Source organism: Oncorhynchus masou, chromosome 1, assembly GCF_036934945.1.
Source record: "Oncorhynchus masou masou isolate Uvic2021 chromosome 1, UVic_Omas_1.1, whole genome shotgun sequence".
Lineage (NCBI taxonomy): Eukaryota > Metazoa > Chordata > Actinopteri > Salmoniformes > Salmonidae > Oncorhynchus > Oncorhynchus masou.
The window spans coordinates 72,665,369-72,688,090 of record NC_088212.1 but is presented as its reverse complement, the minus strand read 5'-3'; the positions used below and the strand labels follow the sequence as shown (position 1 = coordinate 72,688,090).

The following is a 22,722-nucleotide window of genomic DNA, read 5'->3' as shown; positions in this document are numbered from 1 at the left end:
AAAGGGATGGGGGCATGTGTGCAATTGTCAAAATGTCAATTAAATTGAAGTAAACTTAATATTTAGTTTGATGTTACTAAAAGGTGATTAAGTCATTTTTAAAAACATGCATATGTAAAGGATGTCACACTGCTTGCTATGTCCTGATTCGGCTCACACCGAGGCTCAAACCCAGGACCTCTGCCTTACTAGTATGCGTGACTGCCCTCCTATTTGACCCAGGTCTGGTATTTTTCTTGCTTCAACTCTGACGCAACTACCTTTGATGTATGGTTTTATACTGGATATCTGTACCAATGACACAACTTTATTATTAAGTTAATTACTGGCCATAGGGATATATGGCATAGAGCTCTCTGGTTGTTCTGTCCAGGTGTGAATAGCCCTTTGGTGTCAATTCTAGTGTGTAGTCTCCATGGCTCTATGGCCAAATGACTAAAGCCAATTATTTTTGCAACATGTTATGGAAAAATTACACATTATTCTTCTTGTGGCATTAAACATGAATGCTGGTATATTATACAAACTTATTTATTTGGTAACACTTTACTTTAAGGCTGACTACACATACAGTATAAAACCACTTGTTTGTAGTTTATAAGTGTGTATATAAGTAGCTAAATTGCCTTTATTGTGTCTTATTAGTCCTTGTTTAAGTGTTTTCCAATTCACACATAAGTCATGTGTTAGCCATAATAAAGACATTACGATTTAACAAAGAGAAAGTAGCTGTCTCAATGTGGAACTAATAAAGACAGTCTGTTATTTGCAGAAATAGCAGCAAGTGCTATTACATAGTTGCCTTTAAATTAATATTTAAAGATACTTGCAGAAATATTGTCCAGAAATGACCTCATTTGACACATTCAATTCATATGGAGAGCATCACTGTCCAAATTTACATGGAGACCACTGTACAGTATACTAACAGCAAGTGATAATACATAGTGGTCATTCTAATTTAAAGATACTATGGAAAGAAGTTTAGTTGCTAATTGTTATTAGGTGTGTATGTACTGTACATGCTGATGAACTACATATTAGTGGCTAATATGTGTACCAACATATAAAATGTTACCATTTTTTACTTTAAATCACAATATAGTATCAATATCCTTAATGAGAACTTGTTGTCAACTAGCCTACCTGGTTAAAAAAAGGTGGAAAAATAAACAAATAGTCTTGTCAAAGACTATTCATCTTTCTAACCCTTGTATGACATTAATGAAATGGAACACAGCTTTCAACAATACATTCTATTAATTCACAGTTTTAATGGGTGTATTTTGAAGCCAAAAAGGGGTTTTCATGCCAAAACTCTCGTTTTGAACCTTTGTTCTGGGTCGTTCCATTTGATTTCAATCCGTTTTTGACCGCACCCCTTTTGATTTGAACAAAACCTTCCATACTTATTTGCTGTGGTAGAAGCTGTCAGAAACATTTAGGAGATATAGGTTTTCAAAGTTGACCCATTTTTCCTACCCCACCCTACCATGAGACATCCATGTCTTCAGCACTGGAAAAGATAAACGGTTGAGTTTGATATCATTTAAAACCTTACAAACAGGGTTGTAAAACAATTTGATAAAATCTTGAAAATACATTTTTAAATAAAACAAGATTTTTTTTCATCCACAAAGAAGGCTTCCGGTCCACACACTGTCGAACATCAACTTAAATAGGAATGGCTATTCTATTATGTATATTTCTATGATTTCAATAGGTTTTGTGTGGAAGATTGACAGCATAATTTAAAATAACTGATATTCCCATTCATTTCAACATTCTGTGATATGTGGAACTCCAACCATATTTTGCTGTCCTTTAAAAGTTAAAATGTTGATTTTATCAGCCAAAACATTACACACAGACTGTATTCAAGAGCATACAGTGTCTAAACCGATGTCGAACACAAACACATCAGATGATGTAAAATAGGGTCTAAGCTACAACATACGCAAATTATTATTATTTTGAATCAGTTCATGCATTTTGGAATAATTGATGTTGAAGGTAAATAAATGTCAATTTTTATCAAAACTAAAAAAGTATTCTAGGTATTCAAATAATCTTTTGGGACTACCCTGTTTGCAAGCTTTTAAATGATATCAAACTCATGCCGTTGGTCTTTTCCAGTGACAAAGACATGGATGTCTCTTGGTAGGGTGAGGTATGCAAAATGGGTCAACTGTGAGCACCTATATCTCCTAAATGTTTTGGCATTCAGTTCCAAAAAGTTTGTTTCTGACTATTTTATTCAACCTTTATTTAACTAGGAAAGTCAGGTTACTGGCCCAACGCTTTAACCACTAGGCTTTAACCACTAGGCTACTACTTCTATGATGGGCAAAAATGTCTGGAAAGTTTTGTTCAAGTTAAAAGGTGTGCAGTCAAAAAGTTATTGAAATCAAATGGAACGACCCTTCTACAAGAATATTGACCTAAGGACATGAGATGGTGGAGTCACATTACACAACACCACATAACCACATTGTGCATTGTGCATTGCAACAATACTAACGGCATTTTGAAAATGTTTCGTGTTTATAAAACAATTAATTACTAAAGTAAACAAGGGTTTTCCTTCATATCAAGTCATGAGCAATATTGCCATTGTGTGTAAAAACTCTTTGTGACAGGAGAAACAATAAGACATTTCAGCCTCAGTGTAAGGACAATAGATTGAATCAGTAATCACTCTTATCATAGGAACACACCTGCATTGTGTTATGTTGGTCTATTAAATTAGTCATAAGAGATAAACAAATGAACACAAACACTTCATGACCTGTTTTGGTGTTTTATTTAGTCCATATATATATATATATATATATATATATATATATATATATATATGAATTAATAAATACAATTAATCTAATAGATTAACTAATGCAATAATCTAACTAATGCAATAATAATGGTCATGAACATTGTCTATGGACACTGTGTCTCCTGAATGATGGGTCAGGGCTATATCCTCCTGGGTTGTGGCTGAACTCAAGACTAGGTTGACATATACGGTTGGTTTATTTGGTTGGTCGTGATAAATATTTCAACTTGGTCAGAAGGTAAACAAATATAGAAACCACTTGTTTATTACACCTTTTTCTGTGCAATGCGAAAATGGGGTTTAAACCTCTCATACCGGTATTAGAGGGCCATGAAATGCTTGGAACAGAGCCAGCCCTTCTGCCACACCTTCACGTCCAGAAGAACCAAGGACCTTCCCTTCACTCAGGTGGTATAAAGTCAAGAACCAACAAGTACCTTTCTCATACCACCTGTGTTCACTACCCAGAGGATGACCATGGGGACAACACAGACACCCACATGGGTGTTAATATGGATGGCTCTGGCGATTGGTTTAACTGCCTCTCAAAGTGGTAGGTAGAATCCATGATTTTGTTTTACATGAAACCTTGTACTTTAGTGTTGACAGGGCTAAACTGTATGTTACTGTATGTCATAGCACTCTCACAATAGCTCCAATGTTTATCTCATTGGACAGCCTAACAATGAGGGAATATTTGACCATGCTAAGTCCTACTTTTATGTGCTTTTAAGCACAAGTTATGATTGATGAATAGGTAAATGTAGGATTGGCAAGAGAACTACATAACAGAGCCTGAAATACACAGGATTCCACAATGATTTACAGTAAAACGTCATGTAACTTATTAACATACACTTTGATTTCAGAGGGTACATCAAAGGCCACAGTTAACATCATCCCCTCAATGTCAAGGATGCCTGAGATTGCAGGTAAGCTTAATAATACATGTGCTATACAGATGTGTGAGCCCTGAGGATGGTGACAATGATTAACACTGCAGCCTTACATATCCACAGACAATGGTGAAAGGACAATAACCATGATGGAGACAGTCATAGCAAGTTGTGCAACAGGTTTTGTGGATTAGCTGTTTTTGAAAAGCATGAAGAAGCCTAAATTATTCAGTTCATAAACATGATAGAGATTGGTTGTACTTTGAAAATTCTTGGTTTTTAGTTGATTAAATATTGAATTTGGCCATAGAAACGCCTTGAATAACACGTTCATAAATGCCCCAAAAATTTATCCTAAGGAATAAGGTTTTGAAATGTCTGGAGAGATAAGAAAGCTTAGGATATATTTGTGTTTTTTTACACATATTTAATTAACCACATTTTTTTGTTGGCACAAAACTACCGCCATGCTTCCATTCAGTGACACTTGTGGGGTCGTAGACCAAATGGTTCGGACGCTACAGACAAAGGTTGGCACATCTGTGGTACTGACATCAGACGAGTCCCGTGACACCATGGAGTGGTGATATTAGTTCGTAGGCCAAATCGTTCGGACGCTAAAGATATTTCGTGAGAATACCAATTTTTAGGATGTCCCCTGGTGTGACAAACAGCTCCGCCACTTTCAACCACAGATGTGGAAGGTCGACATACTGTAGATGGATGGGGTGGATTGAGACGCAGCCCATGCAACAAAAACAGATGTCTTTAGCTTAAACTGACAGATTTTGATGAGGATATTTTCATGATGTTAATTAGATTGACACACGGGTGCGTCAGTAGACTCTTATGGTGAGTGAGTGAGGCCAATCTTGCAGTCAACCAATGGACTACTAGTTAAAAGCAAGATCTTACAAGGGGCCAAAAATTGAAATAATTCTGCTCACCGTTGTCTACACATTTCTTTCTCTGTATCTAAAGATAAAACCTTCTGAATTGTATGCTATCATAGCTGAATTGGTTATCCGTTTCCTCAGGAGTGAGTCCTATGCACAATGGCCAGGTCTGCAGCACATGGGGTAACTACCACTTCAAGACCTTTGACGGAGACATCTTTCAGCTCCCCTCCACCTGCAACTATGTTGTGACCTCACTGTGCCATAGCAGTTATGAGGATTTCAACATCCAAATGAGGCGGCAGGTGGTGGACAACCAGCCCACCATTAGCAAGATCACCATGAAGCTGGATGGTGTAGTGGTGGAGCTTTCCAAGGGTTCCGTTGTTGTTAATGGGAAGAAGTAAGTTCCTCAAGAATTTCTCATGTAGCTGTATTTCTCAATCAGTGCTCAAGTAGTTGGATGTCATATTGTTGTCCCAGTCACTTTGACTTAAAACATTAGACGAAACTGTATACATTTACATTTTACATTTAAGTCATTTAGCAGACGCTCTTATCCAGAGCGACTTACAAGTTAATTTTTACCTTTTTTTTTTTTTTATTTAACCAGGCAATTCAGTTAAGAACACATTCTTATTTTTCAATGACGGCCTGGGAACAGTGGGTTAACTGCCTGTTCAGGGGCAGAACGACAGATTTGTACCTTGTCGGCTCGGGGGTTTGAACTCACAACCTTCCGGTTACTAGTCCAACGCTCTAACCACTAGGCTACCCTGTGGTTATGCTCCAGCACATATTTACAGCGATTGAGATGAGATTACTGTTTTTATACTACTAATGAAAATGTCTGAAGTCAATTGAGCTAATGTCAAATTGGTTGGTCTGACTAAGTTCTAGGTGAATCTAATTCTTTGTCATCCTCTTCCTCCAGGGCCACCTTACCATTCAGCCAGTCTGGTATTCTCATTGAAGAGACTACCTCCTACATCAAGATCAAAGCAAAACTGGGATTGGTAGCCATCTGGAACCAGGAGGATTCCTTCTTGGTAGGCCAACAATTATGCATTTATTAATATTTCTGTTGTGGAATTAGGTTTTTGCAGTGTGGTCAATGTCTACATTTAAAGGCCTGTGCTATGAAGGGCACTTGGAATGAATGTAGGCACTTGGAATGACTATAGGTAGTACTGATCTAAAGTTATTTTAAGGAATAGGTTGTCATTGCGGTTAAATGTTCGTTTTGTTACAGTCATTTCCCGTTTTTGTTGGGTGTTATGCGGTTATGGAGGTAAACTGTCTCCCTAAAATGTCTAATGGTCTTCTATTTCAGGTGGAGATGGACATCAAATTCAGAAACAAGACCTGTGGTCTATGTGGAGATTTTAATGGAGTTCAACAATTTGATGAGTTCTATAGCCATGGTACCTTTTCACTGACATTATCAACACATCAACCATAGCCTATTATTTGGAATACAGTTGACATTCAACAATAATTTGATTTATTTTTATGCCAAAGGTATGAAATTGTCCCCTGTCGACTTCGGAAACTTCTGGAAATTGGATGGTCCAACTGAAAGCTGTACTGAAAAAACACTGCTTTCGAATCATAAATGCCCCAATCTGGTAGGTTAAACTTTATCGCTTATGATAAGAATAGGATGTTGGCTGCTGTGTACTTTACAACATTTAAAGTGTGGCCCGAAATTACTGACTCCCTTGATAAAGATTAGCAAAAATGACTATACTGTATACTGCTACTGTATATATGCTTAATTTCTATGAAAAATATATTATTTTATACAAATACAATTGCTCCGAGAAAGAGATTTTGTTTGAAAGTCATATTTTCTTTCTCTCCAGTCAGGGGTCAAAATTATTGACACCCCTGTTTTCAATACCTTTCAATACCTTGAGAGAATAATAGGACTGAGCCTTTTTCTAAAATGTTTTATGAGTTGGTGAACATATTGGGAGGGATTTTAGACCATTCCTCCATAGAGAATCCTTCCAAATCCTTGATATCCTTTGTCTGTGCTTATGGACTGCCCTTCAATTCAAACTACAGGTTTTCAATGGGTGTCAAGTTCGGAGACTGCAAAATAGCCCCTTTTTGCAATGGCCGTCTCAGTCTCTCTTTGAAACCCACTGAAAATCTGTGGTTTGAATTAAAGAGGGCCATCCATAAGAACAGACGGTGATTATCAAGGATCCTAATCAGTGGAGGCTGCTGAGGTAAAGACGACTCATAATAATGGCTGGAACGGAATAAATGGAATGGCATCAAACACATGGAAAACATGTGTTTGATATATTTGATACCATTACACTAATTCTGCTCTAGCCATTACCACGAGCCCATCCTCCCCAATCAAGTTCCCACCAACCTCCTGTGCTCCTAATGTGTTCTTCAACTCATGAAACATTTAAAAAAAAGGATTATTGCAGTTTTCCTTACAAGGTGAGGTATTGAAAGATAGTGAAAACAACGATGTCAATAATTTTGACACAACCTTTTAGAGATTTTTTTTGTATGACTTTTTTAGACAAAATCTCTTTCTAGAAGCAATTGTATTAATATAAAATAAAATATTTTCCCAAATTTGTTTTGCATACAATATAGTTACATTTTTTTATTATTTATTTCATACAGTCCTTTCTACTCGTCTTTATCAAGGGTGTAAATAATTTCAGACTCCACTGTATATGTCCTAATTATAACATCTCTCTGTTTTTGTTTGATAGAAACCAGTTTGTGAGCAGTTGCTCTCCGGTCCTGCCTTCAGCAGCTGTAAGGACTTGTTGGCCATCGACTCATTTGTAGAGGCCTGTGTATCTGACCTGTGCCACTGTGATAACAGCACCAAGTCCTTCTGCCTGTGCAACACCATCTCAGAGTACTCCCGTCAGTGTGTTCATGCAGGGGGGAAGCCCCAGCAATGGAGGACTGAACAGTTCTGCTGTAAGCATGCCATTACTCCCCATATCAAAAATCTAATCGCACATTGGTTAGTTGCAACAGTATACTAATATTTTGAAATAACCTTATCTTTGCAGATAAAACATGTCCCTTCAACATGGAGTACCAGGAGTGTGGAAACCCCTGTGTTGACACCTGCTCCAACCCTGAGAGAGGCCAGTTGTGTGAGGAACACTGCTCAGATGGCTGCTTTTGTCCTCCAGGTAGGCAGACATATTTAAACGTTCTCTGCACATCCTCTTCTTCAAAGAGATGTGATAAATGCATTGGAATGGAGCAGACTGTATACTGATAGAATGTAAAGCAATTGATTCCATATTGTGAACCGGACTATGTTGCGTTACAAAGGCAACTACACATTTGGTCAAAAAATCTTTGATCTGTTGTAATGGCCAGGTATACTATCTGATTCATGTGGTATTTAGTTTCCTGACACAAACAAGCCAGTTGATCAGAATATATTATGGAGTGTCAGAAATTATTGTCTGTCTAGACAGAAAAATACTTTTAATTCAGATTTTGGAGTAAAAGAAAACATATAGTTACTGAGTTTTGCCTTTGTAGGGCAGTATGGTGGGATGGAGACATAATAAACACATGTATGCTCTCACCCAAAGGCACCGTTTTTGATGACGTCAACAAGAATGGTTGTATCGCCTTGAGTCAATGCTCCTGCCGCCACAATGGAAAAACCTACGCACCCGGAGAGTCTTATTCAAGCACTTGTAAAGATTGGTAAGAAAACAAGGCTAAGAATTTTGACTTGAGTCTAAAAGTTATTCCAGCAGTGACAATTTGTAAGTTCCATTGAATAATTGATATGTTGCCCTTAGCTCCTGTGGTGGTGGTCAGTGGAAGTGTGTGGACAAGGACTGTCCTGGCACATGTGCTGTGGAGGGAGGATCCCACATCAACACCTATGATGGAAAAGCCTACACCTTCCACGGGGACTGCTCTTATGTTCTGACCAAGGTCCATATGCAGTTTCCTCACCAAAGATCTGTGTGCATCCATCTCATCCACATAAGACATCTTAACACTTGTCAACGTTTTGTAGTTATTATGTCTGTATTACAGCTTTGTCTCCAGCTTCTTTACTTTTATTCTAACAAATCCAGGATTATGAAGAACATTGTAATCAAACTATATAGAACAGGGCTCTCCAACCATGTTCCTGGAGAGCTACCGTCCTGTAGGTTTTCACTCCAACCCTAATTTAGGGCTGGGCAGCAAAAACCTACAGGAGAGTAGCTCTCCAGGAACAGAGTTGGAACAATAATATTCATCTTGCATTCATATGTTTATCTATGGAGAAATCTGGGTTGTTTATGTTTACTCTGTCTCTTGTTTTACACTGAGATATTGATTTTTCCTTTTATGAAGGCAAATATTTGTAACAGCATATTCATATTTTTTTCAGGACTGTGATGGGATGCAATTCACTGTACTGGGTGATCTGGTGCAGTGTGGGCTTTCTGACAGTGAGACTTGTCTAAAGGCTGTTATCCTGTCCCTCTCAGAAGGAGCCACTGTAAGTATTCTTTGGCTGACATGGTCTCAGCCTTTGACCGCAGTAGATGTTTTTCCCGTAATATTGTTAGGTTTTAGACTTTAATGTATAATTTGAATATCATGAATAAGCATATGGTTAAACAATGACCCTCTATGCAGGTGATCAACATACAACCCAATGGAAAAGCCTTTGTAAATGGAATCTATTCTCAGCTGCCCTTTTCTGTTGGTAAGTTACATTTGCACAATAAACATACAGTACAATCAATGTCGTCATGACGAGGCATACATGAAACTTGTGTCCTACAGTTAAAGCACATCATTGTATGGGGAATATATAATGATACATGGGAATGTTGTGATGGTGATGCAGCTTTATCATTCAACACTGACACATATATTTTAATGCAGCATCTTACTCCTTCCTCTTCACTTTGTTCCTTATAGCTGGAGTAACTATTTTCAGAGCCTCCTCATTTTTCATCATCGTCCAGACCACCTTTGGCCTCCAGTTGGAAATCCAACTCTCACCAATCATGCAGGTCTATATTGCTGCAAGCACCGTTTGGCAGCAGAGAACTTGCGGTATGTCTCATCATCCGTTGACCAACCACCACAGTCCACTGAGGTGTTCATGTTCTGGGAATGATTTATTTTCCCTGTATGTAAATACATGTTCACCCTACAGGTCTTTGTGGAAACTTCAACAACAACCAAGGAGATGATTTCAAGGTCCTGAGCGGAGTGACTGAGGGCACAGCCATTGGTTTTGGAAACACCTGGAAAACAAGAGCCAGCTGCCCAGACATCAAGAGAAGCTTTGAAAGCCCCTGCAGTTTAAGTCTTGACAATGGTAGCAGCATGGTTTATCCCCTTTCCATGTCACTTTCCATGTCAATGTTATGGAGAATGGTGCAAGTGTTCTTAAAGTTGCCCTAACTAATTCCTGTGGTTTATCTTTTCACTATTTCAGAGAAATATGCGCAGCACTGGTGCTCTCAGCTGGCTGATCCTAAAGGGTTGTTTGCTCCATGCCACGCAGTGATAAGCCCAGACATGTACAAAGATGTGAGACCCCATCACCATACTATTCATTTCTGAATATTTCATGATCATAGCGAATACACAAATGTATGTATCATGTGATTACAGTTGTTATGGGGCAATTGAGAATCATTTTGCTTGCTGTTAAATATTGTTTTCTGCACAGTGTTTGTGCATATTATGCCAACACAATGAATTAAAACTATTGTACAGTATAATATGGATGCTGTTCTGACTGTGGTTTTCTATTCAGAACTGCATGTATGACAGCTGTAACTGTGAGAAGAGTGAGGACTGCATGTGTGCTGCCGTCTCCTCTTATGTCCACGCTTGTGCTGCCGAGGGTATCCAGCTCAACGGCTGGAGAGACACTATCTGCAGTGAGTGACAATCACACAGTAATACCTAAGAAGATGTGTCAATTGTGGAAGAATAAGATAGAAATATGCTAAATATTTACATCTAACACTAATTGTTGCCATCCCCAGACAAATACTCCACCTCGTGCCCTAGCACCATGGTCTACAGCTACAGCATGGAAATCAGTGATCGCTCCTGCCGCTGCTACAGCGACTCTGACTTTACCTGTTCAATCACCTTCGAGCCTGTGGATGGGTGTGTCTGTTCTGAGGGAACCTACCTGGATGATGAGGGCAAGTGTGTTCCACCAGCCAGCTGCCCTTGTTATTACAAGGGCTCAGTGGTGTCCCCTGGAGAGGTCATCAGCAAGGATGGAACCATGTGGTATGGACCGAGTTATTTACCTACCTATACTCAAGCTGTATATCCATGTAATTCACAACACATTTTATTTTAAAGGCATTTTTTTGAGACTTTATGAACCAAGGGCCTTGGGCCTTGCTTTCCTGCAGTGTGCATATGGATTCAAGTACCATTAACATATTTTTATTTCAGCACCTGCAAGGAGGGAAAACTCCATTGTATTGGAGATTCACCTGATCATCCATGTAAGTTCATGTATATAAAATGTCAAAACATCTCACAATTTTGAGATATTGTACTGTGCCAGGCAACACTGAATTTGAAATAAGTATATTATTTTAATGGCACTCTGTCAAATCCTATATACACATGTGGTGTGTGGTAGTCGTATGCTATTTGCAACAGAACCAGGCTATGTGCATGTTGAATTATCATCTCTCCTTCCTAGTACACACTTTACAGAGCATAATGATTTGGTGAATGACACAACAGAATCATGATACATTAATTCCCTTTATTTCCACAGCATGTGTTGCACCAATGGTTTTCGTCAACTGCTCCAATGCAAGCCCAGGAGTGAGAGGGTTAGAGTGTCAGAAGAGCTGCAATATTCTAGATATGGCCTGTGTAAGTCCCCTGTTTACTTTGTCTCCAGGCCATTTCGCACAGTGGATATACACCTGTGTACAAAACATTAAGAACACTTTCCTAATATTGATATTGATACACAATCCGTCTCAATTGTCTAATGGCTTGAAAATCCTTCTTTAACCTGTCTCCTGCTCTTCGTCTACACTTATTGAAGTGGATTTAACAATTGACATCTATAAGGGATCAATGCTTTCAGCTGGATTCCCTGGTCAGTCTATGTTATGGAAAGAGCAGGTGTTCTTGTTGTTTCGACACTCAGTGTATCTCATGCCCAAATGATTGTGAATAAAAATCAAGTGTAAAATATAAACTTTCAGTTTTTTATATATTGGTAAAGTTAACATAGTCTCCAATCTATTGTGCACAGCGTATATAAGGCTGGTACATCAATGATTCAATTTTGTCCTTAGTGGGAGTGATCTTATAATTCTATGGGAGTTTCCTCATTGAGTAAAGTCTTTGTCATCATTTAATTTGAGCGAATCACACGACTGCGAGGCTTGGTTCTGTGGTGTGCTATTGTATGGGGGAGGGTTATTGGGAAGGTTTTGTGGGAGATGATTGTTTGGTAGAATAAGCCAATACCTATGCGCTGGGAGTTTCTCCTGGTCTCTCTGTATTGACTAATGGCTAACGAAGACCAAGTTTGACCTTTTGGTCCACCAGACTCTTCATTCATTCATGCATAGCCTGGAGAAGCCCACAAATCTGCCGTGGGTTTCTAACACCATTTTTACACAACAGATTTTCAAATCAATAATTTTCACTTTACAGATCAGCACAGAGTGCATATCAGGCTGTATGTGTCCCCCTGGACTGGTATCCGATGGAAAAGGAGGCTGCATCAAGCCAGACCTTTGTCCTTGTTCTCACAATGCAGCTACTTACCAACCAGGAGACAGCATAAAGGTCGACTGCAATACCTGGTAAGCTCATCTTGCCTTATTTGGGGTTTTAGACCAATTAAGACTTCAGTCTGATATCTGTTTTTGCCACTTTCAGCACTTGTAAAGACAGAAAATGGCAGTGCACAACTAACCTGTGCCATGGAACCTGTGCCATTTATGGAGATGGACACTACATTACTTTTGACGGGAAACGATTCACTTTCGAAGGAGACTGTGAATACACTCTTACAAAGGTATGCTTGCAGGGTATCGTGATAGTCTAAGTGATCAACACCAATATTATTTGTTTTATTGTTTAAGTATTAATACATGATGACGAATAAGGGTTTGTGTTCATTTTTTAAAAGGTATATACTGTAGGTGTTCTGGGGAGTCTGAAAAGCAATATTTGAAACTGTTTGGACATTATCTGCTGTTGCTTTGTGAATACTACTGTAGCATTCCCAACGAGATTAACATTTTCATTATTTCATTGATTGACTTACTGCATGTGTGGTTGGAGATAATGTACCATCCACCATAATACTGTGTTGGCTGTTGTTACATTTATGACTGAAATTGAGTCTACCTTAAACAGGACTACTGTGGAAACAACAATGCCAATGGCAGCTTCAGAGTCATCACTGAGAACATTCCCTGTGGAACAACAGGCACCACCTGCTCCAAGGCCATCAAGCTCTTCCTGGGGGTAACTAGATTCCTGCTTCCTGCCTGGCACATACCATTACTGAAGCCAATACTACTACTTTTCAGTCATACATACATACATACATACATACATACATACATACATACATACATACATACATACATACATACATACATACATACATACATACATACATACATACATACATACATACATACATACATACATACATACATACATACATACATACATACATACATACATACATACATACATACATACATACATACATACATACATACATACATACATACATACATACATACATACATACATACATACATACATACATACATACATACATACATACATACATACATACATACATACATACATACATACATACATACATACATACATACATACATACATACATACATACATACATACATACATACATACATACATACATACATACATACATACATACATACATACATACATACATACATACATGATATAAAGCATACATTATAAAATACAGACATCAAAGCTTCATGAGGCTAGGCAAAAAAACAAAATTATAGCATACATTATAACAATCAGTAATTAGATAAATTGATATTTAAAAAAAATCTCTTTCAGAACAATGAATTAATCCTGACAGAAGGGAACTACCAAGTCATTGAGAGAAATACAGGGGAGGTGGTTCCTTACCAGATTCGTACAATGGGCATCTACCTTGTGATTGAAGCCAATAATGGGTTGATTCTCATGTGGGACAGGAAAACAAGCATGTTCATCAAACTTAACCCACAGTTCAAGGTACATTTCAACTTTGATTGGATGACAAATTAGATATTAAAATATGTTTCTAGTATTCCATCAACTGATATTCAAGTCTGTTATGACTTTTTATCACTCATCTGAATCTAATGCTATGTCCTCTTCAGGGACATGTCTGTGGTCTGTGTGGAAACTATGATGGCAATGCAAACAATGACTTCACTACCAGAAGCCAGGCAGTAGTTGTCAACCCTCTAGACTTTGGAAACAGCTGGAAAGACTCTGCAAGCTGCCCCGATGCAAAGAACAAAAGGAGCCCCTGTACTGCCAACCCTTACAGACAGTCTTGGTCACAGAAGCAGTGCAGCATCATACAGAGCAAAGTTTTCACAGACTGCCATTCTAAAGTAGGTTTAGACTTTAGTCGTTCAATGAATGTTTTGGAATTTGATATGATCATGTTGACTAAATTATGTTCTCCAATTAGGTGGACCCTTCTTCTTTCTATGATGCGTGTGTGACAGACTCATGTGCTTGTGACAGTGGTGGAGACTGTGAGTGTTTCTGTACCGCTGTGGCAGCTTATGCAGAGGCCTGTAATGAGGCTGGAGCCTGCGTAGCCTGGAGAAGCCCACAAATCTGCCGTGAGTTTCTAAATGTTCAATTAATTTAAGTGCTGACATAAAAACAGGCTTAATACAGTCAGTTTAAACCAAATTGAAGATAATACTTACAGAGAGCTTTTGTCCACCACATACAGCACTGTTCTGTGATTACTACAACCCCGCTGGAGAATGTGAGTGGCACTACAAGGCCTGTGGAGCTCAGTGTATGAAGACCTGCAGGAATCCCTCTGGGAGCTGCTCAACTCAGATACCACCTCTTGAAGGTACAGTAGACATACATCTAGGATCTATTTTCAGCAACAACAATTTTCCATAACAGGGACTTAGTATTTATTTAATGTTGAAGCTAGAGTCCTTAAATGAAACAACAAAAAAGTCGCCACCCCGCCTCTGTTTAGGTAAAAAGCTGAGGTAAGGACCAGGAGAATTGTAACCATTCTCAAATTCATACAGGGCTATAGATGCAAGGGCTTTCATGATATAAATTCATGATATAAAAATGATTGTTTTAACCATGTTTTGAGGCTACACAGTGTTTGACTTAATTTGTATTGTTTACAAACATTGTGGTAAAACAAATGTGTATTTCGGGTTCTTATGGGGTACGACAGTTGAACTATAAGTTATATTCTTCAAGAATGAATGGGTATGTATTAATCATTTATAGGTAAAAACAAAAATGGCAGGAGCAACAAAAGATTCTAGATTTAAATTACCTCTATCAATCAATTGCTTTTTGATCATTAATATTTTAATATTTTTCTTCTTCTTTAGGTTGCTATCCAAAATGTCCTCCTGCTCAACCCTTCTTTGATGAAGATATAATGAAGTGTGTGGAGAAGGAGCAGTGTGGCTGCTATGGCAGAGATGGAAAACACTACAATAATGGAGAAAAAGTACCGACCACAGAAAACTGCCAGACATGGTATGTCTTTAGTAATACAGAGAATCTTGGTCTTGGCTAAAATTGTGAACACCCTAACTTTGTTTGAATGTCAAGAATGAAACTAATTAGAATTGTAAATGTTTCTTTTTCCAAAGCTATTGTAATTCAGTGACAGTGGACTGCAAATACGATGTACAAGGTATGAATGCATCCCTCAAAAGAAAAAAAAGAAAACACAGTAATAATGTTTTCAACCTTCCAGTATCCTAAAATATATCTTATCATTTCAGCTTGCACTTGCACCTACAATGGGAACAAGTACCCCTATGGGCATATCATATACGATACAACGGATGGACATAGCAGCTGTATGACAGCAGTTTGTGGGAAGAATGGAACCATTCACCGGGACATGTACCCATGTTCAACTACAACTCCAACAACTTCTATTCCATCTCATCCAACTCCATCTACGAATGTTCGTTCCTCTACATCATTCTCTACAGTGACAACAAATGTTTTCACTTTCTCAACACCAACGCCAACTGGTGGGTACCTGAAACGGAGGCTTTAGTGACGAGTATGACTTGGTTATATATCAGAGTAGGCTGATGAGGGGAGGACGGCTCATAATAATGAGTGGGAAAGAGTAAATGGAATGGTGTCAAACACAAGGAAATCAGGTGTTTGTGTTTGAGACCATTCCATTTATTCCATTCCAGTTATTACTATGAGCCCGTCCTCAATGTTTAACGTTCCACCAGCCACCATTGTTGCATATGAAGTGTGAACACTACAGCAAGTGTCTCATATGATCAGAATGGCTGAAGACATTGCTAACTAGGCACCTTCCTTAGATTGTTTTACATTACCACCAATCTAAAAGAAGAAAATATATTTTTATATTTTTGTATTTAACTGACTAACTGTAATGTATACCCTGATTCTATAGAGCCAGCCACATCTTCAACAGAGACAACAGTGTCTCCAACAACCTTTACTACTACATGTGGATATCCATGTGTGTGGTCACAGTGGTTTGATACCACATTCCCTACACTTGGAACTCCAGGAGGAGACTCTGAAACCTACAACAACATAAGAGCAGAGGGACACAATATATGTGAGAAGCCAAGCAAGATCCAATGCAGAGCCGAGAAGTACCCAAATGTTAGCATAAGCCAAGTAGGCCAAGTGGTGCAGTGTAATGTAGCAGAAGGGTTGACTTGCAGAAATGAAGACCAGTCAGGCCCATTCCCACTGTGCTTTAACTACCAAGTCCGAGTCCTCTGCTGTGATGAAGATCTTTGCACATCAAAGCCTTCAACCATTTCACCAACAACTACAAGACTACCTGTTACGACAACAACAACAGCTACAACAGCAACCATCTCCACTATATCAACAACCACGTTGAATACAAAAAACCCTACCTGCACAGTTTGTGAGTGGTCACCTTGGTATAATGTGGACTATCCTCAATTTGGTCCTGGGGGTGGCGACAATGAATCAATTAAAAAGATTCGAGAATCTGGAAAACATATTTGTGAAAAACCAGTGGATGTCATATGCCAAGCAGTGCGATATCCAGGGGTCCCAATGTCTGAATTAGGACAGAAGGTAGAATGTAATAAAAAGGTTGGATTAATATGCCAGAACAAAGATCAAGGTATTCCTCCAATATGCCTTGACTATGAAATTAAGGTAAAATGTTGTAAGACTGTAAAATGTCACAATACAACACAAGAAACTACAACTACACCTACTGTCACAACAACAATAAAGTCAACATCCACATTAAAAACGATAACAAGTAAACCAATGACAATCACTACTCCTCCAACCTCAACTCAACCTCTGACCACAACTACAACTCCTACCACCAAAACAACACCCACTACTACAATCTTGACATCGACTGCTCCAGCTACCACATCAACAACAATACCTTTGACCACGACTCCTACACCCACTACTACAAGCTTAACTTCGACAGCTCCATCTACCACAAAAACAACAACTCTGCCTTCTACTACAACTCCAACCTCTACTCCTACATCAACCTCAACAGGAGCATCAACTACCAAGTGCAATGGTGAAGAAAGTTGTGTGTGGTCAGACTGGATCAACCTTGGTCAGCCAACCTCTGGCTCTGAAGGTGGAGATAATGAATCCATTAAGAACATCATTGCTAGTGGTTATCACATTTGCTCAGCTCCAGAGGCAGTTGAATGTAGAGCAAAACAATACCCTGGACTTCAGATCTCTCAGCTTGGCCAAGACGTGACTTGCAATCCATCCGTTGGACTGATTTGTAAAAACAATGAGCAAGGTCTTCAGCAAAAGTGCTTTGATTACGAGATACGAGTGAAATGTTGTCAATGTCCTCCCACAACACACATCCCGACAACAACAACAACAACAACAACAGTTCTGTCGACCACGACTCCTACACCCACTACTACAAGCTTAACTTCGACAGCTCCATCTACCACAAAAACAACAACTCTGCCTTCTACTACAACTCCAACCTCTACTCCTACATCAACCTCAACAGGAGCATCAACTACCAAGTGCAATGGTGAAGAAAGTTGTGTGTGGTCAGACTGGATCAACCTTGGTCAGCCAACCTCTGGCTCTGAAGGTGGAGATAATGAATCCATTAAGAACATCATTGCTAGTGGTTATCACATTTGCTCAGCTCCAGAGGCAGTTGAATGTAGAGCAAAACAATACCCTGGACTTCAGATCTCTCAGCTTGGCCAAGACGTGACTTGCAATCCATCCGTTGGACTGATTTGTAAAAACAATGAGCAAGGTCTTCAGCAAAAGTGCTTTGATTACGAGATACGAGTGAAATGTTGTCAATGTCCTCCCACAACACACATCCCGACAACAACAACAACAACAACAACAGTTCTGTCGACCACGACTCCTACACCCACTACTACAATCTTAACTTCGACAGCTCCATCTACCACAAAAACAACAACTCTGCCTTCTACTACAACTCCAACCTCTACTCCTACATCAACCTCAACAGGAGCATCAACTACCAAGTGCAATGGTGAAGAAAGTTGTGTGTGGTCAGACTGGATCAACCTTGGTCAGCCAACCTCTGGCTCTGAAGGTGGAGATAATGAATCCATTAAGAACATCATTGCTAGTGGTTATCACATTTGCTCAGCTCCAGAGGCAGTTGAATGTAGAGCAAAACAATACCCTGGACTTCAGATCGCTCAGCTTGGCCAAGACGTGACTTGCAATCCATCCGTTGGACTGATTTGTAAAAACAATGAGCAAGGTCTTCAGCAAAAGTGCTTTGATTACGAGATACGAGTGAAATGTTGTCAATGTCCTCCCACAACACACATCCCGACAACAACAACAACAACAACAACAGTTCTGTCGACCACGACTCCTACACCCACTACTACAAGCTTAACTTCGACAGCTCCATCTACCACAAAAACAACAACTCTGCCTTCTACTACAACTCCAACCTCTACTCCTACATCAACCTCAACAGGAGCATCAACTACCAAGTGCAATGGTGAAGAAAGTTGTGTGTGGTCAGACTGGATCAACCTTGGTCAGCCAACCTCTGGCTCTGAAGGTGGAGATAATGAATCCATTAAGAACATCATTGCTAGTGGTTATCACATTTGCTCAGCTCCAGAGGCAGTTGAATGTAGAGCAAAACAATACCCTGGACTTCAGATCTCTCAGCTTGGCCAAGACGTGACTTGCAATCCATCCGTTGGTCTGATTTGTAAAAACAATGAGCAAGGTCTTCAGCAAAAGTGCTTTGATTACGAGATACGAGTGAAATGTTGTCAATGTCCTCCCACAACACACATCCCGACAACAACAACAACAACAACAACAGTTCTGTCGACCACGACTCCTACACCCACTACTACAAGCTTAACTTCGACAGCTCCATCTACCACAAAAACAACAACTCTGCCTTCTACTACAACTCCAACCTCTACTCCTACATCAACCTCAACAGGAGCATCAACTACCAAGTGCAATGGTGAAGAAAGTTGTGTGTGGTCAGACTGGATCAACCTTGGTCAGCCAACCTCTGGCTCTGAAGGTGGAGATAATGAATCCATTAAGAACATCATTGCTAGTGGTTATCACATTTGCTCAGCTCCAGAGGCAGTTGAATGTAGAGCAAAACAATACCCTGGACTTCAGATCTCTCAGCTTGGCCAAGACGTGACTTGCAATCCATCCGTTGGACTGATTTGTAAAAACAATGAGCAAGGTCTTCAGCAAAAGTGCTTTGATTACGAGATACGAGTGAAATGTTGTCAATGTCCTCCCACAACACACATCCCGACAACAACAACAACAACAACAACAGTTCTGTCGACCACGACTCCTACACCCACTACTACAATCTTAACTTCGACAGCTCCATCTACCACAAAAACAACAACTCTGCCTTCTACTACAACTCCAACCTCTACTCCTACATCAACCTCAACAGGAGCATCAACTACCAAGTGCAATGGTGAAGAAAGTTGTGTGTGGTCAGACTGGATCAACCTTGGTCAGCCAACCTCTGGCTCTGAAGGTGGAGATAATGAATCCATTAAGAACATCATTGCTAGTGGTTATCACATTTGCTCAGCTCCAGAGGCAGTTGAATGTAGAGCAAAACAATACCCTGGACTTCAGATCTCTCAGCTTGGCCAAGACGTCACTTGCAATCCATCCGTTGGACTGATTTGTAAAAACAATGAGCAAGGTCTTCAGCAAAAGTGCTTTGATTACGAGATACGAGTGAAATGTTGTCAATGTCCTCCCACAACACACATCCCGACAACAACAACAACAACAACAACAGTTCTGTCGACCACGACTCCTACACCCACTACTACAAGCTTAACTTCGACAGCTCCATCTACCACAAAAACAACAACTCTGCCTTCTACTACAACTCCAACCTCTACTCCTACATCAACCTCAACAGGAGCATCAACTACCAAGTGCAATGGTGAAGAAAGTTGTGTGTGGTCAGACTGGATCAACCTTGGTCAGCCAACCTCTGGCTCTGAAGGTGGAGATAATGAATCCATTAAGAACATCATTGCTAGTGGTTATCACATTTGCTCAGCTCCAGAGGCAGTTGAATGTAGAGCAAAACAATACCCTGGACTTCAGATCTCTCAGCTTGGCCAAGACGTGACTTGCAATCCATCCGTTGGACTGATTTGTAAAAACAATGAGCAAGGTCTTCAGCAAAAGTGCTTTGATTACGAGATACGAGTGAAATGTTGTCAATGTCCTCCCACAACACACATCCCGACAACAACAACAACAACAACAACAGTTCTGTCGACCACGACTCCTACACCCACTACTACAAGCTTAACTTCGACAGCTCCATCTACCACAAAAACAACAACTCTGCCTTCTACTACAACTCCAACCTCTACTCCTACATCAACCTCAACAGGAGCATCAACTACCAAGTGCAATGGTGAAGAAAGTTGTGTGTGGTCAGACTGGATCAACCTTGGTCAGCCAACCTCTGGCTCTGAAGGTGGAGATAATGAATCCATTAAGAACATCATTGCTAGTGGTTATCACATTTGCTCAGCTCCAGAGGCAGTTGAATGTAGAGCAAAACAATACCCTGGACTTCAGATCTCTCAGCTTGGCCAAGACGTGACTTGCAATCCATCCGTTGGACTGATTTGTAAAAACAATGAGCAAGGTCTTCAGCAAAAGTGCTTTGATTACGAGATACGAGTGAAATGTTGTCAATGTCCTCCCACAACACACATCCCGACAACAACAACAACAACAACAACAGTTCTGTCGACCACGACTCCTACACCCACTACTACAAGCTTAACTTCGACAGCTCCATCTACCACAAAAACAACAACTCTGCCTTCTACTACAACTCCAACCTCTACTCCTACATCAACCTCAACAGGAGCATCAACTACCAAGTGCAATGGTGAAGAAAGTTGTGTGTGGTCAGACTGGATCAACCTTGGTCAGCCAACCTCTGGCTCTGAAGGTGGAGATAATGAATCCATTAAGAACATCATTGCTAGTGGTTATCACATTTGCTCAGCTCCAGAGGCAGTTGAATGTAGAGCAAAACAATACCCTGGACTTCAGATCTCTCAGCTTGGCCAAGACGTGACTTGCAATCCATCCGTTGGTCTGATTTGTAAAAACAATGAGCAAGGTCTTCAGCAAAAGTGCTTTGATTACGAGATACGAGTGAAATGTTGTCAATGTCCTCCCACAACACACATCCCGACAACAACAACAACAACAACAACAGTTCTGTCGACCACGACTCCTACACCCACTACTACAAGCTTAACTTCGACAGCTCCATCTACCACAAAAACAACAACTCTGCCTTCTACTACAACTCCAACCTCTACTCCTACATCAACCTCAACAGGAGCATCAACTACCAAGTGCAATGGTGAAGAAAGTTGTGTGTGGTCAGACTGGATCAACCTTGGTCAGCCAACCTCTGGCTCTGAAGGTGGAGATAATGAATCCATTAAGAACATCATTGCTAGTGGTTATCACATTTGCTCAGCTCCAGAGGCAGTTGAATGTAGAGCAAAACAATACCCTGGACTTCAGATCTCTCAGCTTGGCCAAGACGTGACTTGCAATCCATCCGTTGGACTGATTTGTAAAAACAATGAGCAAGGTCTTCAGCAAAAGTGCTTTGATTACGAGATACGAGTGAAATGTTGTCAATGTCCTCCCACAACACACATCCCGACAACAACAACAACAACAACAACAGTTCTGTCGACCACGACTCCTACACCCACTACTACAAGCTTAACTTCGACAGCTCCATCTACCACAAAAACAACAACTCTGCCTTCTACTACAACTCCAACCTCTACTCCTACATCAACCTCAACAGGAGCATCAACTACCAAGTGCAATGGTGAAGAAAGTTGTGTGTGGTCAGACTGGATCAACCTTGGTCAGCCAACCTCTGGCTCTGAAGGTGGAGATAATGAATCCATTAAGAACATCATTGCTAGTGGTTATCACATTTGCTCAGCTCCAGAGGCAGTTGAATGTAGAGCAAAACAATACCCTGGACTTCAGATCGCTCAGCTTGGCCAAGACGTGACTTGCAATCCATCCGTTGGACTGATTTGTAAAAACAATGAGCAAGGTCTTCAGCAAAAGTGCTTTGATTACGAGATACGAGTGAAATGTTGTCAATGTCCTCCCACAACACACATCCCGACAACAACAACAACAACAACAACAGTTCTGTCGACCACGACTCCTACACCCACTACTACAAGCT

General features: G+C 40.0%; 3 protein-coding genes across 3 annotated transcripts; all 3 read left to right on the top strand.

Moving 5' to 3' along the window:
* The first annotated feature begins 3,163 nt into the window (after positions 1-3,163).
* On the top strand, positions 3,164-15,471 carry LOC135543388 (mucin-5B-like). The gene is made up of 27 exons (XM_064970641.1): positions 3,164-3,244; positions 4,742-5,028; positions 5,560-5,674; positions 5,959-6,049; positions 6,147-6,216; positions 6,994-7,030; positions 7,373-7,589; positions 7,685-7,810; positions 8,225-8,342; positions 8,441-8,579; positions 9,028-9,138; positions 9,279-9,348; positions 9,567-9,704; positions 9,808-9,972; positions 10,093-10,187; positions 10,417-10,543; positions 10,652-10,907; positions 11,079-11,126; positions 11,405-11,513; positions 12,312-12,463; positions 12,540-12,678; positions 13,023-13,133; positions 13,740-13,919; positions 14,048-14,287; positions 14,368-14,524; positions 14,641-14,769; positions 15,281-15,471. The coding sequence occupies exons 1-27, from the start codon at positions 3,164-3,166 to the stop codon at positions 15,469-15,471; spliced, it is 3,699 nt and encodes a 1,232-aa protein (XP_064826713.1).
* Positions 15,472-15,812: 341 nt separating this feature from the next.
* Positions 15,813-17,491, top strand: LOC135543310 (mucin-5AC-like). Its single transcript, XM_064970520.1, has 3 exons — positions 15,813-15,972; positions 16,465-17,114; positions 17,375-17,491. Exons 1-3 carry the CDS (start codon positions 15,813-15,815, stop codon positions 17,489-17,491), a joined length of 927 nt encoding a protein of 308 aa, XP_064826592.1.
* A 224-nt stretch (positions 17,492-17,715) lies between these two features.
* LOC135543238 (mucin-2-like) lies at positions 17,716-18,949 on the top strand. The gene is made up of 3 exons (XM_064970401.1): positions 17,716-17,737; positions 17,875-18,478; positions 18,796-18,949. Exons 1-3 carry the CDS (start codon positions 17,716-17,718, stop codon positions 18,947-18,949), a joined length of 780 nt encoding a protein of 259 aa, XP_064826473.1.
* The last annotated feature ends 3,773 nt before the right edge of the window (positions 18,950-22,722 follow it).